The 18584-nt window shown below is 41.8% G+C and overlaps 2 protein-coding genes across 3 annotated transcripts in view; one reads left to right on the top strand and one right to left on the bottom strand.

Moving 5' to 3' along the window:
• Positions 1-1178: 1178 nt before the first annotated feature.
• LOC111666485 (amyloid beta A4 precursor protein-binding family B member 1-interacting protein-like) lies at positions 1179-14594 on the bottom strand. 2 transcript variants are annotated; one of them, XM_023421813.2, is made up of 13 exons: positions 14491-14593; positions 10714-10773; positions 8494-8581; positions 7674-7885; positions 7509-7580; positions 7270-7429; positions 6945-7066; positions 6748-6822; positions 6440-6583; positions 4133-4243; positions 2754-2852; positions 2503-2587; positions 1179-2220 (listed from the first exon to the last, which is right to left on the bottom strand). In XM_023421813.2, the coding sequence occupies exons 2-13, from the start codon at positions 10771-10773 to the stop codon at positions 2084-2086; spliced, it is 1365 nt and encodes a 454-aa protein (XP_023277581.1). In that variant the 5' UTR covers positions 14491-14593; the 3' UTR covers positions 1179-2083. The 2 variants fall into 2 exon arrangements, with proteins under 2 accessions (XP_023277581.1, XP_087034280.1); XM_087178154.1 differs by lacking the exon at positions 2503-2587 and having other exon boundaries at positions 14491-14594.
• A 1936-nt stretch (positions 14595-16530) lies between these two features.
• LOC111666471 (uncharacterized) overlaps positions 16531-18584 on the top strand; it is a 5336-nt gene continuing 3282 nt past the window's right edge. Inside the window, exons 1-3 of the mRNA XM_087178156.1 lie at positions 16531-17506; positions 17635-17840; positions 18080-18250. Coding sequence (XP_087034282.1) covers positions 16780-17506; positions 17635-17840; positions 18080-18250 — 1104 coding nt within the window. The 5' untranslated portion in view covers positions 16531-16779. The remainder of the gene's footprint in view (positions 17507-17634; positions 17841-18079; positions 18251-18584) is intronic.

The raw sequence follows: 18584 nt of genomic DNA, 5'->3' as shown, positions 1-18584 counted from the left end.
GGGGGGGGGGGGGGGGGGGGGGGGGCAACCTGGAGTGGTGTATTTACTATGCTCTGTGTCGGTGGGGATGCTGTTACAAAGGGTGGAGTGAGTGTATAAAATGCATTACAAAAAAAGAAAAAAAGAAAACCGTTTCTTCTTTCTGGTGGAGTTTCTTTCTGTTCTCTAACGTGTATATAAACTGTAATGTGAGAAGCTGCCAGTACAGTACATTTGTCAGATAGTGTGTTTCACCTGTGAGTTTCCATCAGCGTCAGTGGAGGTGGTGCCAAGATTGTTTCTTTTGTTTTGTTTTGTTTTTTAATTTTGTGTTTATTTTTACTTGAATATTGATTTTATTCATCACTCACAGTGCCATTTCAACTCTATCTGGGCAAAAGTGGCCGTGTATAAACATGTATTTTTTCTGTTAAGTCACAGCTGTATCACTTTGATCACTGTCACTATACTTGGTGATGCTGTCCAGCTACTGTAGCAGAGCTCCGAGATGTTTCTTGCTTCAAAATGTGAAGCAGAGGAAGGACTGACTTGTGTGTTTTCATGTTGTTTTCCATTGTGTTGGAATAGCTGCACTGATTAGTTATCAACGACTGTGATGACTTTATGATTTTCCTTCATGGCTCTGATTGCAACACAAGTTCAGATCAAGTATCAGCTAACCTTTACATTTGTTGTCATTTCTTTCAGCGGTTGATGGTGTGGTGCTTCACACTGGTGCTCAATAACCATAGTCACCAACCCAGACAACCTCAAAACAAGACTGCTCTACATAGAAATATAACAAAGGATGTAAGCCTCCTTATTTTGTTCCAGGAAGTGAACATTGGTCGTTTTGATCTTCAACCACTTCTGCATTGTAGTGAATGTAGGTGACTCAGCAGTAATGTACTACAGCTAGAATCAGTCTGCTACTTACATTTTCTTTCTCTAGAGTCTGTGCTACACATGGATGACATGCGCTATCTGCAGTGAGGGAATGAAATGCAATCCTGAGGGCTTATATGAAGACTTTTCTTTTCTCTCAATTTCTACTACTTTTGCAAAATAAGATGCCTGCTCTTACAAAGTGATTGTTGGTGCAAGTAAAGCTCACTGTCAAATATCATTGAAGCTAATGCTTATCTCAGAATATATGTTTCTAACAAGTCACACAAACATAATCACATGTACTAAAGAAATAATGGGCATTGGACATGAACTTTTATTCTGAAATGGATCTAGAGGTAACATTTTCAGGTTTCTACACGGACTAGAAAAGACAAAGACTCAGTCAGATCAACAGTATTCATTGAGCCTCTGTGCATGAAAGTATCTAACCGTCATTACAGCGAATGATTTGCCACTACATCCCATTCTTGATTGTATTTTTTCCATCATGAGGTAATTTTTTGTGAGAAAACAACTTTTTCTACCTAATGTATTTTTAGCTTTGCATTCAACTTGTTCTTATGTCTGAGACTGCTGAGGAAGGCTCGTTGGCAGTTTGTATGTAAAGGATTTATTTATACTTTTTTCATAGAGAAATCATGAGACAACCACTGACGTGCAGAACTTTGTAATGTTTACCACTTAACGTTGAGCATTTCAGGGCATCACAGGTCAAGGCGCCTTTCTTTGATGTGTGTTTTCTTATGATCAAACGTGGAAAAAAAAAATAACGATCAGTAACTTAAATGTTCATGGGAACAGAATCTGATATTTGTCTTCTCCTCTCAGTTTGTACATAGGATGTGTTGATTGAAATTTATGTACAGTCTTTTTGTAATAAACAGCTCATTGAAACAATGAACAGAACTGTTCGTTTGGTTTCGTAAAGCTGACGAAAAACGTAGTAATTTACAACATACTGTTATGTATGTTAATATATTTGTGCAAAACGAAACACAAAAAAATATCATTATAGATTTGAGAATAAATAACTTAAAGAATATGCTACTTTGCATCATAGGCATGTAACGCTACTACTACAATGACTACATGTTTGTCCATGACTGAAACCTCATTATCAGACATTTGTATGACCAGATGTAAAAGTTAGGGCGTGAAGTTAACCATGGTGCACAGAGGGAGGTGAAGATGTGTCTCAAATGTGTGTGTGGCCCGGAGGAGGAGGGATGAAGTCAGGTGGTGACTCCTGCGAATAGTTTTCAACATCTGTGATTTTGGGTGGAGATGGATCCAGATGTGGGCTGATCCCAGTGGCGTGGCTCTTGGATCCGTCTGTAAAGACGATCAAATGAGAATTAAGTGTAGAGATCGAATATAGCCTGCCAGCCTGTGTAAAGCTGCTCAAAGCAAAGTTTTCAAAATAAAATCAAAATACAGGAAGTGATTTAATTTAGCTTTTAACATGTAATAAATATGAATACAAACATTTTACTTTCACGCTCAGACTTTGCTAAATGTTACTTATACAAAGTTTCCAAGTCCTACTTTTCACAAAGACCTCAAAACGTTTAGGACCATTCGTAAGACTGGCCCTGTTAAAGTGTGTAGACTGACCTTTGTGTAAAGCAGACTGGATTGTTTGCAGAGTGGACGCTCTCTTCACTGCAGCCTGGTAGTTCTGATACAGAACAGTCCCATACTGAACACACACACAGGACACCCATCTGTTCAACTCTTAGTAATGAAATAAAGGGGCAATTTTTGTCTGTAGCTTTGTCAAATATAGAAATGTAGCTGAATTGCGGTTAAATAACTCGACCGCTCACAGCACAGAGAGGTGTGTTACTGCCAGTGCTGAATCTGACCTTGGCTATTCTGATGGAGTTCACCCACAGCAACAGTGTGTGTTCGTTGTCACAGCAAAGGAACTTGATGTAGTGAGACTCTTTCTGGATGCAGGGATGCTGGGAAAACAGTTCAGATGACAGTGAGGTTAGAGGAGAGTTCCAGTGATTTAGTAATGTTCATGAAGCTGAAACACTCAGAATGGTTAAAGCTGATGCAGCAGAATATTCTAACTTTCCCACCTTTTAGAATGGATCAAGCTCCGAAAACACTGCATCCTACACTTCCCATAATGCAACTTAACAGTGTCTTTTGGTAGTCCCTGTCACCACAGTAAACACGCATGTCTTTCAAACTCCTCAGCCTCAGTTTGTTACACAGGCTTTCTGTTATAAACGTGTAGTCTCTAAAGGTCAAGCTGAGGTAACCCCGATGACATCACTATGACGTCATCGGGGTTATATTTACAGACCGACAACGCTCTTTGCCACAGAGGACAGTACACAAATGCTTTCACAGACTGTGTAGTACTAAAGTTTAAACACAAACGCTGGCTCTCTGCTCTGTTTGTGTATTTGCTACACACAGAACAGCCAGCAGAGGGCAGCATATACCAGGCGGCCACTGCACTGTGGATCATAAAGCAGGAATAACCATGGTATTACTGCTCAAACACTGACGGGAAATGTGGCTGTCTCCTAATTAATTTAATCCTGTTAAAAACAAAAACGGGAAATCAAAATGTGACTTTACTTGTACGAGACAAGAAACATCAGTTATTGAACATACCGCTGCATTTATTAGTTGTTTTGTTCAGGTTCACAGTTGAGAAATACTGACAGCAAAAACATCCCACATCCAAGATCTTCACTCATCTAACTTCCCCACAACAGGACTTAGTACAGGTCAACCTTTGAGAGCACCGTGGATACCTGCTACATATAAGAGTCATCTCTGCCGTACCCAATGACCCTGCACACTCACACACTCACACACTCACACACTCACACACTCACACACTCACACACTCACACACTCACACACTCACACACTACCACCAGCCTACACTTTCCTCCACTCTATGTTCAGACCTGCCTCTTGCCTAAATTAGCACATCTGTTAAATGATAAGCAACCACAACAAGGCTTTACAACCTCTGCATCGTGATACTAAACTCAGCCTCACCTCTGTTTCACTGACTTTTAATCTTCTTTTTATTCACTTTTCTCCCCCATCCCCTGACAGCAGAGGCATCTTTAATCTAAGCTGAATGGCATGTGCAGTATGTGCAGTGTCATTATGCTGCAGTGGTGTTCCTTATTATAGTGACTTATTTAAATATGCTGTTCACATGAAATGAGTGTGGTGGAAAGACTTTGACTATAATTGCTGAGCTCACCTTCAGCATGAAGCCGAAGTTGGTGGGGGCTCTGTATTTCTGTTTGTAGTTGTTGGTGGTGTAGATGTTGACCTTTTCAAAACGGACAAAACAGGCGAGATCGCTGGAGGACTGGAGCAGAGAAAAACAGCATGTTATCATACTTATTGAGACTTACTGTGATGTTGAAGTATCTGATACTGTAATAGGTCTCAGGGTTTACTGCATGTGTCGTGCACAGCGGAGCTCTTCTTGGATGATTGACGGGAGCAGTGGAAAAACCCACGTATTGGCATCACAGTAAAATCAACACACATGTTTGTCCATATATGTAATTTATACACAAGTCATGGCAATCAATTTTCAAGCATATTTTAAAATTTTATAAACTGCTGCCAGTCCAGAGCAGTTTTGCAGCGTTGTTTAAGAGGCGGTATAAATTAGAGCAGGCGAAATTCATTTCAGCCTTGGCAATTTTTTTTAGCATGTTGTGCAGAGAAGTAAATTTTGTCAGACCTATTGTATGGAAGATATTAAAAATGAAGACACTTCAAAGAAAACAAAGTCAATGCAAGGCCATTTGTCTTCATTTACTTTTCAAAGACAGTCCACAATCAGGCTCCATAGCAGGGAAAAGACATTGTTTTTCACTCTAAAGTGATTCGACATTCCTTCCATTTTTGACCCTAAGCAGAAGCATATCATATTCACACATCAAACCACACTGACAATGATCTTGTTCACTACAGAGCTACAGACTGTATGTTCCTGAAAGCAGAACTGACCCTCAGGGGATGACTGTTGATCTCACTTATTTCTTTCTTCTTTTTTTTGTTGCTCTTTGAGGTTTTGTCCACTTTTCTCCCGTCGCTAACCTTTCCTCCACCTCTCACTGCTTGATGATCACAGCTGCATTATTTTAATGTCTTCATATATGACACTATCTGTAACGTCTCTGCTGGTCTTGTTGCACTGTGGTTACATGTGAGCGCAGTTCAGTCTGCAGGACGACCTCGGTTAATATATTTATTCTGTCTGATTCTGGACATTTCCCTTTTTCTCTTCCTAATGAGCGATCCTTTCCAGATCCTCCTCTGCTTCATCGATGTGTTCTTGGCCTCAGATGATTCCTGCAGCGCTCTTATGTTTGCAATTTGCACATCTGCCTCGCACTATTTCCCTTCCATCTATTTCTCCCTCTTCGATGATTTCTTTTGGAGTTAGACTGTGTTTTTCTGCTCCGTCTCTGTGACAGAATGACATGTTTCTCTTTAGCAAAGGCGAGGCCTCAATTCTCACTGTCCATATTAATTTCTCCGGCCCTTCCTCTTGCCTTTCTGCTTCAGCTGCACCGGCGTGCTCAGATGTAAGCCATCACAGAGTTTGCACAGGGAAATAAATCTTGTCTCTTTGTTTAAAGACTGCTGGAATACTTGTCTTAACTATTTTATTTTCTTTCAATTGTGTCTCCAACTATATTCTGTGTGAAAAACCTGTCAGTACTACAACATTTCAGAAATATGTTTATTTTATTTTAGAGTTAAATAAGAAAATCAATAGAACTTAGATGTCTGTCTGTTCAGCTGGAGTCAGCAGCTAGCTAGCTTAACTCAGTATAAAGATTTGAAACAATGGAAAATAACAAACATGTCTCAGTCCAAATGTAAAGAAAACTAGCATCTATAAACCTCACAAATTAAAATGTCATTTATTGTGTGTAAAGTGCAAAATTGACAGGTTGTGTTTTTTGGCAGGGGGTTATTTGCAAATATATTTCTTGGTTAGCCTAGCTTAGCCTAAAGACTCGGAGCAGCTAGCCTGATGTAAAACAACAACTTTTGAGTGTTGAACAGAATACATTAACAAATATAACACGTTGATTAATTAACTTTAGAGGTGGTAGTAGGTGAATTTATCTCTAACTTTTGCACAGCTGCTCCTCCCTGTTTCCAGTCTTTAAACTAAGCTAAGCTAACTGTAGTTTCATAACCTACGGACATGTACCACTGCTTTAAGCAAAAAGCCTGATTACATGTACTATGGTTGAACTGTAGTTTGTGTAAATGAAACTAACTGTATCATCTTCTGATAACGATCTTAATTATAATTCCCCTTGTAACTACTGATAGCTAAGAAGTAAAAGTAAGACAATGAGTAAATGCAAGTAAAGTTGTTTATGTTGCTATTTTTTGTGCAAGATGCCGAAAATCACTTCATGAAACATGAAGCAATAACTAATATTTACCATTTTCACCTTCATGACAGCAGCCCACCAGAATTGTATTTTTCATACTTTATACTATACAGGTGTACATGTATCTGCCATACCTTTGTCTTTCCCTTGGGTACGTAGTAGATGCCCGAGGCCCTGAGCAAGAAGTAGCGAGGTTTCCAAACCTTCTTCCCATCCTCCTTCAGGTGCAGCATGCCCTCCAGATTAGGAACAATCACCGCAGAGCCCCCAAAATGCTCCTGCAGAGTCAGAGGAGGAAGATGAGGTGCACAACAGGAATGAACACAGGGTGAGTAAACCCGTGTTTTCCATTTGTGTGCATTTTTATAAATTGTAACTATTTTCAGTTTGAAAATGACACACAACAACTAAATGACAGTCAGGAGTGGACTCGATAACTAACCTTGATTAAGAGTTTTTTGGCATGTTCGTTAATCCCACTCAAAACCGACATCTTCTTCTTCCACATGTAAAATAACTTGAGGGTGAGAAAAGCATGGTTCAGTTTACCAACTGAGTGTTAAACCATGATGCCACACGTTGGTGTGAGGAAAACACACACACACACACACACACACACGGTTTATCACTCTTACTTACCTGTGGGTCTTTGAACATCACATACTTCTGAGGTCTTGACACAAAATAGATTTTGTTTTCACTGTGGCGAGTCCACGAGGACAGCAGCTCCACTAAACTTTCATGGTCCTCAAAGCCTCTCTCTGAAGAGATGAGAGAGCAGGCGAGCAATGACCACAAACTCCCTGTGCTTCTGTGCATCAATCTTCAGTCCTGAAACATGTGTGCAACAGTGTCTCCTGCCTCTGGAAATGCATGTGCTATACGTGCACACACTGATGATTGTCTGCATATGATCTGAGTGCATGTACAGCGTGTGTGTGTGTGTGTGTTACAGTAATCTCACCAATCAGCAGCTCAGGATTGGTCTCACACAGACTCCAGTCGATGCTGCAGTCACAGTGAGTCTTCTCAAACAGCTTGTCCAGAACGTCCCTCACCGTTTGTCTTTCATCCACCATCAGAGTCTTGGAGCTGCCGTCACCCATCACCACCTTTACTATCAACTAGGAGGGACAGAAGATTTGGTGACTTTAGCTGCATAACTTCATGTTGAAGAAAGACACTCAAACTTTCCGACTTTACCTTCCTCACTTTGGCTTCTTTCAGCTTCTCCAGAGCCAGTTTAATTTTGTCTGCCTTTGTCTGTGGTTCACTCTGTAAGCATAACATGAGAAAGTATCAATTATGTTTTCCATGTTCATGAAATTGCAAATTTATTTTTATGATCAGTGCCAAATTCTGAGTTACCCTCTGCAGCGCTCCGGGAAATTCAGCAGTGTTCGGTGGTAGAGGAAGGGCAGCTGTTGCCTCATTTCCCTGAGTCATGGCAGATGGTGCAGTTTGATTATCTGTGACGCTGCTGATCTCTTGTTCAGTGGCGACATCTTGTGTGGTTGATTTTGATCCCAGGTCAGCCACCAGGGCGTCCAGGTCATGGTCCTCCAGCTCATTAAGAGACTCTGTAAGGAATCAAGGGCAGTGTAGGCCAAGGTCATAGAAACAGCTCAGACTGTAGCTGTGCTGGAAAACTGAGATTAAATAAAAAAAATCATGTCATTACAGTAAGAAAACACACAGAAGAAGTCGTGTGAGTAATAAAAGGTTTAGTTTCAAATGTTTCACTAACATGATGCATTCATAAAATTTAAGAGTTTTTCATTCAGCAAGAAAAAGGTCAAAGCATGCAGGAATTTGTTTGCACTGTAAAAATTAAGAAGTTGAGTCCAATGGGAAAGCGCTCTTTATTCTAAATTACATAACTAAAATCTTCACATTGTAGCCACTATTTATGATTTCCGATCAAATTAATCAGATTCTTCAGGTTGGAAAAAGAAGACTTCCTGGGAATCTTTAACCCAAATACAATGCATGCTGGGTATCTGCCAATCAACATGAAGGATTAGCTGGACATTTAGTCAAATCATCATTTCAAGCCAGGGGACTGAACTCATGACTCAGCATTAGGGTAGTGTAGGTCAAGACTATAAACTAACTAACTAACATGTAATGACGACAGGACGCTCTGAGCGAGGTCTGCAGTTCCCCCATCATCTGAATCAACACTCACCATTCAGGTCCGTGAAGCCGATGGAGAAGGTGCTGTGTCTGTGTGAAGCAGGATCCTCTTCTGTTGGCTCTGCTTCAGGCGACAAACTCTGCGGGGAAACGATGTGATGGCTCATTAATAACACCTCACACACACAGGTCTGTGAGGTCACGCACTGTCTGCCCCCGCCGGTAAAAACACACAGTCGTATATTGTGAAAAATCAGAAGTAATTTCATTTAATTATGTAAAGTACATTTAATACAGAAGTCATCCTTTTGATAGAAGCTACAGTTTGTAGTTTTGATTACACGTGTAATCAAAGAGCAGCCCGGAGATCAAAGTGAGCCACATGTGTCCTTGAACTGCTCTGAACTGTTGTTCAGTTATGTTACATGAGCCTGTTTTTTATAAGTGACTTTGTTTCCATGCACTTTATCATGCTCTGGTTGCAAGCTGCAAAAATACTAGAGAACACATTGCCTTCGGCATGTGACCAGACAATAAAATATAAATAAATAAGCTCATGGAGAAAAAGGGATTTGTCAAAACTGTAATGTTGCACTGAACCTACAAACCAATGAAATGACACTAATTCCTCTACGGGTTAAACCATCCCTCGTAAACCCGTGTCCCCACGAGGGAAAAAAGGCTAATATCTAAACTGCATTATTGTAATCATCAACACAAGTCTCCACAGGCTCAAGCCGGGATTGCCAACTTGTACACAAAATGAGTTTGAAAACACATGTCGTCATGCTGGAGCTGCTTCTTAAATGACACCTCCAAGCTGCTTAAGTCAGGGATAAAAAATGCCCCTCTTGGTCTTCTGGCTCGGAGGCAGTAAAGCAAAGAGAGGAGACCCAATCAAGGCAATAAGAGGAATTACTTTAAATCCTTTTCTTTCCCAGACTCTGAGAGGATCACTGCTTTAATCAAAATGCTTTTTCTTGCAAACTCTGGTGATAGTCTGCGGAGCGGTGTTTGTAATTGCGATGCCTTTCAAGGAGGACGCGTGCCAAAGTGACATATAGAGACTTTTTCTGGTTTGTCTGATGTAATGTTGGAGATTGATCCCATTCTTAGGGCTGCGCTCGTTCAGCTTGCATGGAGAGATTTGAAATTGACAATAATGAATAACCTCGGGGTGAGGTTGCATCATTTAGAAGTGCGTAATGTTTTTCTTGGCGAGCTGCAGTTATATGATGAGCAGCTTATGTGTGCTTAAGGGGATCTGCAGCATCGCCCACGGTCCAATCCAGATGCGATGACTTCACATCTAATCGTCGCCTCACATTTTTCTGTGTGATGCTCAGTTTCAACACAAAGACTGCCATGTAATCAGATAATGTCCAGATCAATGAGGTAAACATCAAGTGATTGGTCTGATTCACTTCCTGTAACTTGTTCCTGCTTCAAACGCACTAATGGGAACTCGGCGGAGAGGGTGAGAGTCTCAGCTCATCTGGTCATGTTTTGAGAAAGAATGTGACCCGAAGATGTTTGATATCACACTGTTGTTGTGTTTCTCACAATTCCAGATGAAAATGACTTATGCATTATGGGATAGTTGTCCGATGTATTTTTAACCACGTTGGCAGTGTGGCTGTAGCGACTGCAGTGCTGCGCAGTTGGTCCACCATTTTGGTCGATCAAGAGATGCCCCCCCCCCCATTCATGCAGCCTATTGGCAGACGTGATAATTTACCAATGTCAATATCAATGTCACTTAACAGTGTCTCTATGGGAGGTCTGTAGTTGTCATTGCAAAATGTTCCAATATGAGGGGCCACCGTGGGCGCCTTTTCCTTTGGGGGCCCCAAGCATTCGCCTAGTCTCCTGTCAGTCCACCTCTGGATGGACTGCCATGAAATTTGGTACAGATGTTTATGATCTCATGACAAGGAATCCTAATGACTTTGGTGATCCCCTGACTTTTCTTGTGGCACCACAAGGAGCTCAGCAGATTTGAAAGTTGTACACTCTGGTCCCAGGAAGTCAAAATTTGAATTTTGACCTGAGGTGCAACTAATAACATTCCCATCAGCCTTAGCTGTTCTCAGCTGTACTGTGTTTAGTGCTAATTAGCATGCTAACAGGCTAAACTATCACGGTGAATCAGGTAAGTGTTACGCCTGCTACCTTTGTCATTGTGGGCATGTTAGCATGTTGTCATTAGCATTTAGCTCACAGAACCGTTAGCATGGCTGTAGACTCTTGTTTTTAAAGTCGTACAACTCACCTGAGAGAGATGATCAATCTCTCCGAGCAGGTGACTGAACATGGCGTCTATGTCGTCCATCTGAAAAGAGTAAAACAAGAAATTACAGGGAATAAAGAAACGTTTGTCGTAGGAGAAACGCAGCAGTATCATCAGGAACTGAAAAATTTGGCCAGTCTTAGTTCTGTTTAAATTCAGTTTCTACAGGCCAGTCAAACTCCATTTCTTGAACAGTTTGTCACGCAGTACGTGGAAAAGTCGGGAAATAAACTTTACTGAAAGCTCCACATAACAGTCAACATTCTTGTGGTATGGAGACGAAAACACTCTTGGACACATGCAGACACAGTTTGGATATGTCTGTCATGACTGTAAAAACAGATAAACAATAAGCTGCGTTCATGCTTAATCACACCAGCCAAAGAACCAGAAATGTGATCTCTGTTTTCAAATACGTTCAAAGGCACAAGCGCTGGAATGCATTGTCATTACCACGATCTTACAAGTGTGGAAGGAGAAAATGGCTTCCATGTTGCTCTGGTTACGAAGTCACACAAGTTGTTTTGATCACCATGCAGAAAACCTCATCTTTTAATAAACTGTGGATTAAAGTGGTGGAGACTGCACCTCACTCGAGATCATTTAGGATCTCCTCTGTGTTTCTTCATACGGCTTGTTGTACCATGCAGAAATAATTTCACTTAAGCTGCAACTTTAAAAAGCGATTTACTCGTAATTGCTGATAATTTACTGACAGACACCATGTGGGAAGGATGGAGAGCAGAGCGAAGTCTCTGCTGAAAATATCATAGCAACTCACTGAATACGCTCATTAACATTAAGTTCCTAACATTCTTTGAATTAGTAATCAGTAATTCATAAAACAGACGCTTCAGTCATCTTACAAACTTTTGCATCTGGGTTTTTCCATATGGAGGCGGCATGTTTCCAGCTTTAGGATCAAAAATACGTCTTACATGTGGAGCAGGTTAAGAGGCAAACTGAAAAATGAGTTCTCTGTTTCTTGCCAAGTCTTTGAGTCAGTTGCTGTGTGGTAATCGGTAACAATAGATATCTATTTGCAGTATTCGTAGAAACTAGAAACATGAGAGCATCTAAAGAGAAACAAACAACAAATGTGGTGTTGGTGGCAAGATTTGAACATTACGGGTTTTTTTCAGTGACTTCTTCCTTGTTTGTTGGCGGCATGTTCATTTATCACTTCACATTTTAGGTTTCCAGTAACTACTCTGTCATGCATGGAGAAGCAGTGTGTGTAGAACCATAGACAGACACACATTACTAATTGTCTAAACTGATAACAACCGTACACAACACACAGCAAACCCTCCATCACTGACGTTTAACTGACGTGTTTGTTTGCTGTTTTCTCATCTTGAGACATTACTCCACACAAATTTACAGATGTAATACACTTCCTGTTTGTGCCGTATCACTAGGCATAACTTGACCGTTACCATGTTAATATGAATATGACACGTGTCAGTCTGTTTCTACATGTACCAACAACCTCTCACCTCTGTGCTGATCTCATGAAATCACATTTTGTATTGTACTTGCTTTATTTTCCTTCTTTTCTGTGTGTTGCAAAGCTTAGTGTTTGGTTTGGAGCTGGTAGTATACAGTCAGTTTATCAGAGTGTTTTCATACGGTCAAAATAATGGGATGAGACCAGTGACTGTGAACCAAAATAGTGAAGTGAAGAGTTACATTATAATTATGTGTGTTTGTCGCTTCAAGCTTCACTTTTTACTTACACATCCAAGATAGCAAAATGAAACTTCAGGCCCAACATGTGTCTGGGTCCTTGGTCCGAGTCTGGCCCATATACTTCCACATCTGGGCTGATTTTCTGTGTGTGAGCCAGAATTGGTCCAGATGTGAAAGTAGCATCTGACAATTATGCTGTATATGGGCCAGTTTTGGGCCGTGGAACCAGGCGTGTGCAAGGAGAAAACAAGCATGTGGCCTAAGTATGGGCTGGATTTATTTTGCCATCTGAGATGAAAAAAAAAGGTTATAGCAGCTTTAAACACACAATGACATATTTTTTGCCACTCTGGGGCAGCAGAAACAAGCTATAAAAACAGCACTGATCTATATATTGTTCCAAAGGTCATAAAGCCAGCTTGTTACCAAAAGTGCTTATTTATACATCCAGTAGACACAGAGCAACATGAGCAATCCTTTCGTGTTTCTGGCCACAGGGGGAATGTTAGTCCAATATTTAATCTTCTTTTACGTCTGTTTTTGGTCTCTACCAACTCCTGATGGAAAAAACTCATTAGCAACTAACGTGTTATTATGTCTTTTTCAGGGAAAATAGCTGCATGCTGTGGCTGAGAGGGAGCAGTGAGAGAGAGAGAGAGAACCAAAGCAGTGAAGCTACAGGCCAGAAAAACAAAAGTGTGGTGAAAGATAAAAAATCAGCTGATAATTCTCTGTGGGTTAGTGAGTTTTGAGCAAACTCTTTCACATATAAGCAGTCATGTGATTTATTATCATCTAAAAACATCAACTTTTGTTGCTTTAATAATCATATTTATATATTTTTTTTGTTTTTCCCATTACTTGCTTAGACAGTTTCAACCCACTTAAGACTGCTATCATCTTTACTTCATGGACCTCTTACAGCCGGAGTTGAGCCAGCATGGTTATATAGTCTGAATGAATAAGCATCTTAGAAGTGAGACGCAGTGTGAGTCTAAATATCTGCAGAGTGCAGCAAACATCTGTTTGCCTGTGTTTAACTTTAAACTGAAATATTTTCTACATTAAAGCTGCAGCTGGAGGTTTATATAGTGCATGTTCTGACCTGTAAACATAACTCGTGTGTGGTGTTTGAGACGCTCATAAATGCTGTGTCTCCGTCGCGCTCTTTATTGCTCCGTACCACCTCCTCTCCATAAACATGTTCTTATATATGTACACACACATGAAGCCTAATGCGCAGTATGCAGTATACAGTCCTGCCCGTGCTGCTCAGTCTCATTCTGTGTTTATGCTGAACAGTAAACAGACCATCCATTAAACTGTAATGAGGTAAAAGGGGAACAGTGGAGAGGATGGTTATAAACTAAGTATTGTTTCCATATGAAAGTGAAATTTGTGGATCATGAAAGTGAACTTTACCTTTGCGGCCTCTGGGACTTCTGCCTCCCACATGTGAGCGTCAGTCCTAACCTCTGGTTCCATAACTCATTTCTCATGTAAAAAACAACAACACATACACACGGGTGTATCTATTTTCTAATATTAATTAATGGCACTTGTCAGTGATGCTGTATTTGCAGCGTCGGGCACGTGCTCATCAAAGCATCCATCACAAAACCGCATTTGTGTACGAGTTCCGCGCTCCCGTCAGATTGTTGCTGCCGTCCCCGACTGTGGTCTCACACATCAACACAACGAGGAGCCGCTGGGAGACGGACAGGCGGACAAGCCAAAGCCCGGGCACAAAAAGCGAGTTATTGAGACTTATATGCATGAGAGGAATCACAAAGCTCTGCCTGCTGACAGTAAACCAACATGTTTTCTCTTTTCTTGTGGTCGAGAGCTTCTTACTGTTTTCTAATTAGTTGCACAACCATCCACTGGCTGCTATGAGAGGACATGTGTTTTTCCTAAACAAAGCTGATGTGGCCATTCAAGTATTTAACTCTTAAAGGGATTAACAGAACAAGACATTTATTTGTTGTTTTGTCCATTTGCTTTTCAGTCACTCATAAATCCCTGTAAAGAAAAATTCAGTTTCGTTAAATCTTTCAGTCTTCTTACCTTTTCTGTCTCTTTCACACATGGAGCCTCATGAAGTGAGAATAAATGCTAAAACACTCATGGGTCAATCTATAAGTAACTACTGTCACATGTGACCCTGCCTGCTCTGCCTCCACAGATATTAGCTGAACTTCCTGCGATACCAGGAAGTGGATTTAACTGTTTCAGTGGTAAAGCAGCGGAAAGGTTTGTTTTTCTAATTATGTTTCATACATTTTGTTTCTCTGCCGCAGCTACTGACCATAACGTGGTCACACAGGTGTTTCCACTGATCAGACGTCTCCACGGCAACTTGTGTGCATGTACAGGACATAACTGATTTACATTAGTTTCTTACTGTTCTGAGATAATGAGACGTATGACAAATCAAATGCTATTTTCAAATTAAATGTGTAGATGTTTATTCATGTTTCTCTTCTCTATTTTTTAAACCAACAGTTGATCGATGAGGAAAAGTTGGCTCATCACTCAGTTCCACCGCCAGACGCCTCGCAGGTGCATGAAATAACATTTATATCTTATATTGTATATGTATGTTGTTGAAAGGTGCTATACAAACAAACCATGCTTGCACAATATCTCTAAATGCAGAAGCAATGAAGCAAGCAGCAAATCTCCTTCCAACATAATCATGCTGGACAATGTGAATTGTGGTCACATTGTGGTAAAGTCAAATCCAATCAACAAGAAAGAGCTGCTGCAAAGGAGAGTGAATTCACTGTATGTGCTGAGTGTTTACATCTTTTTATGTCATTTATGTTACGTCTGTTGCACTAACAATATTTTGCTGCATATTGTATGGCAATATTATAATATGCTTAACTCTAAATGCATGTTGCAAAAGTTACTGAGAAGGTCAGTAGTTCAGTCAAGTGTAGAAATAACAGGAATCTTTGATAACAGCATGAGCAGCTGTCAAGATTAAAATGTACATTTCTCAGAAGAGACTGGTGTGAAGTTAGTGTGCGAGCAGATACTGATATAGTGGTGTCACTGTGAACAGCGCAGACAGTGTTAAGTGTGTGGGTGACGTGTTGTGGGCTTGACAAATATAAATAGACAGTTCACAGCTTCATGAAACTATTAATGAAGGTCTGACTGTCTCACGGTGACTCTGCCCTGTCAGCTTGTTCAGTGTCTTCTCAGGCTCAGAGGTTGTGATGGGCAGCTACACTCAGTGTGGCCTCAAGTAGCCAATAAGTAAGTAGTAAGTAGTAATTTGTCATAGTAAATTAGTTACTATGACAACAGCCCTGCTATCACCTGCTGTGTAAGTGCATGTGTGTGCAGAGACTGCTGCCTCAGCCATTTCACAGTATTTCAAGAAAAACCATAATTCCATGTGTGTGTGTGTGTGAGTGTGTGTGTGTGTGAGTGTGTGTGTGTGTGTGTGTGTGCGTGTGTGAGTGTGTGTGAGTGTGTGTGTGTGTGTGTGTGTGTGTGTGTGTGCGTGTGTGTGTGTGAGCGCGTGCGTTCCATTTTGCCATGATAATGAGAAGAGGGGGAAACATCTAAGTGTTTCTAATGTGGGGTGAAGCTTTAATCAGAGCCACGTGGGGTCAGAGGAGGGAAATGAGAGTGGTGATAAACTGTAATAAAGTTTACATTTCACAGGAGAAGTGGTTTTGGCTCAAGTATTTCCAATATTACAGAGTCGTGTTTTAAAAGTGCCACCACTGCACTCTAATCCAGTGCTACAGTGGAGATCACAGCTTTGATGCCATATAAAGTTGAGAGTTTAATTCTGACAGGGCTTGTTAAAATCCCACTCTGCTGATCCTGTCATCAACATGGATGGAAAAAGAAAAGAAAGTTATGAAGAAAACGCTGTTTGCCCTTTGAATGGTAATAGGAGAAAAACAATATAAACTGAAATTCCACTGCATGATGTGGAACATGCCATGAGCTGCTAATGACTGACCTCTTGGAGTGTGAGAATAAAAACAACAGTGGAATAATCCAAATATATATCACATGTACAGCTTCAATGGGACTGGAGTGACTCCGCGGAGTGGTATGTCCGGGAAAGCTACGGGTTAATTTAAGACTAGGAGCAAAACCTGTTGCCAATTAGGAGCAGTGAGCGCCACATGTGGGCTAGACGTAGCTATCTCCAGAAGGGGCAAAGGGGGCAGAAACCGCCGTGCGCGCAATGGAGACAAGCTGAATGTCTGTGCAATCACTTGTTCAAGTTCAAGTGGCAGTTACGTGTAAGGACAGTTACTAATCTGAGGAGGGTTTTTTCTCTTAAAGACATGATCAAACAAAATCTACAGGACTGAAGGACTGATGCGCCAAAGGGCCACATTTCACACGTGGCCTGTTTCCAGTTTTACCTTTCAGCATTGCAACATGGCACGTGTGTCTACCATATTTTTATTCTTTGTCACATCTATACTCGGCACAGGGAGCGTGTCTGAGATCTGCCGAGGCGCGCACTGTTTCTCTGGCCAGGACTGGAGCAGACCGTGCGTAGGAGCGCACTGCCCGGGGCGCACGGAGGCAGCAGCGTCCAGACGGCAGTTTCATCACCCCGCACAATCCAGACAAGGACAAGTCCACCAGAGTTACCAGCAGGACGCTCATTTCAGCCATCACCAAGCTCAGAGCGCGCCGTTAACACCGTACATCATCCACCCTCAGCAGACAGGCTTTACGCAACAAACGGGCACGGATGGCGCCAGGAGGACGAACCCGAGGACCATCACGGCGGAGGTGTTTCATCCTGGCTGCGCCGGTGGGACTTGTCCGACCACTGTCTCTCATCGCCAAACGAATGAAGACGGCGGTGCAACACGGGAGTGCAAAGGGATCGGATGTAAACTGCCCCTCCGGATGCGCCAGAAGCCCAAGCCTTGCGTCGGAGACGCCTGTGGATCGCACGGAGGAGACGAAGGCAGAGGGAACTCATCTCCGGTTCACGTGACAGACAGAGCAGCACAATTTCTGGATGAGCTTCCAGACTTCGGCTCGGAACGTGGAGCCTGGATACAGCTGACATGCGACATGAAACCAGGTCAGTATCAGCCTGTGAGTGATTATACAAAGCGAGATAAACTCATGTGATTTAAACTGCAGCCTTGTGCGGTGAGAAAACAATAATCACTTAAACGGTTGTGTAACAGTTTTCTTTCTCTGCCGCAGGAAACAACGAGGTTCCCTCAGAGGACGCTCTCGTGCTGCAGCTGCAGCTGTCGAAGAGCCAGGAGAAGCTGGTTGAGGCCCTCAGGGGCCAGCAGGACGAGGTCAAGAAGCTGCAGAGGCTCCTGACCGAGCAGCAGGGGACGCTGGTCAACCAGCAGAGAGAAATACTGGATCAACAGAGGAGGATGTACGAACAGATGGAGCAAGTAAGACTGTTGTGACTGATGATGAGGGAGATGTTCACAGTCGAGCTTGTGGTTTTGTTGTTCTGACTTTGTAATAAGTTGGATGAAACTGACCACAGGCCTGTGGAGGATCGACTTCATGTTGGGATCACACTCCCGAGCTGCTTAAACAGTCACACATTTCATAGTTTGTATATTTATAGGTCATTGTGATTGTTACCGTGATCACATAAAAAAAAAATACTATTTTCTACATTCAGGTAAAATCCCAGTACAACATGATGATGGACAGCATCAAGCAAACGTCTTTCCAGAACCTCCAGGGCGACCTCGACACTCACATGGAGACCCTGAGCGGGCAGGTTCGAACCCACCAAGCACAACAGGCTCTGGCTTTGCACAAGGTGGACATGGAGGCCAGTGTGATGGAGGTGAGCCCCAGCTTGAATCAGGAATCAAGAAATCAATATCCCAAAACTCTTACATTCACACCTAAATGAATTTCACAAAGCAATTCCTGAGCTGACGTTACTGGTTTGATCAAATTTTCTACTAGTGGAGATTATATGGGTTGGATAAGTAAATTAATATCTGCAACATGTGACATCGGGTTAACTACTCTACAAGAGGTTTTATATGATGTAGGTATGTGACTGTGATGCTCAGTTCAGCTCTGATCCTCACATGGACGAGTTTGCTGCCCTCAGGTGGGTCGCTCTGTGCTGGCCTGTGGCAGCTGTGGCCCAGAGGAGTACTGCGCCTTCA

The sequence above is a fragment of the Seriola lalandi genome, unplaced genomic scaffold (genome assembly GCF_002814215.2).
Source record: "Seriola lalandi dorsalis isolate HSWRI2012SDOR001 ecotype SW California unplaced genomic scaffold, Sedor1 jcf7180002054677, whole genome shotgun sequence".
In the NCBI taxonomy this organism is placed as follows: domain Eukaryota; kingdom Metazoa; phylum Chordata; class Actinopteri; order Carangiformes; family Carangidae; genus Seriola; species Seriola lalandi.
This window is presented reverse-complemented; position numbering and strand designations above follow the sequence as displayed.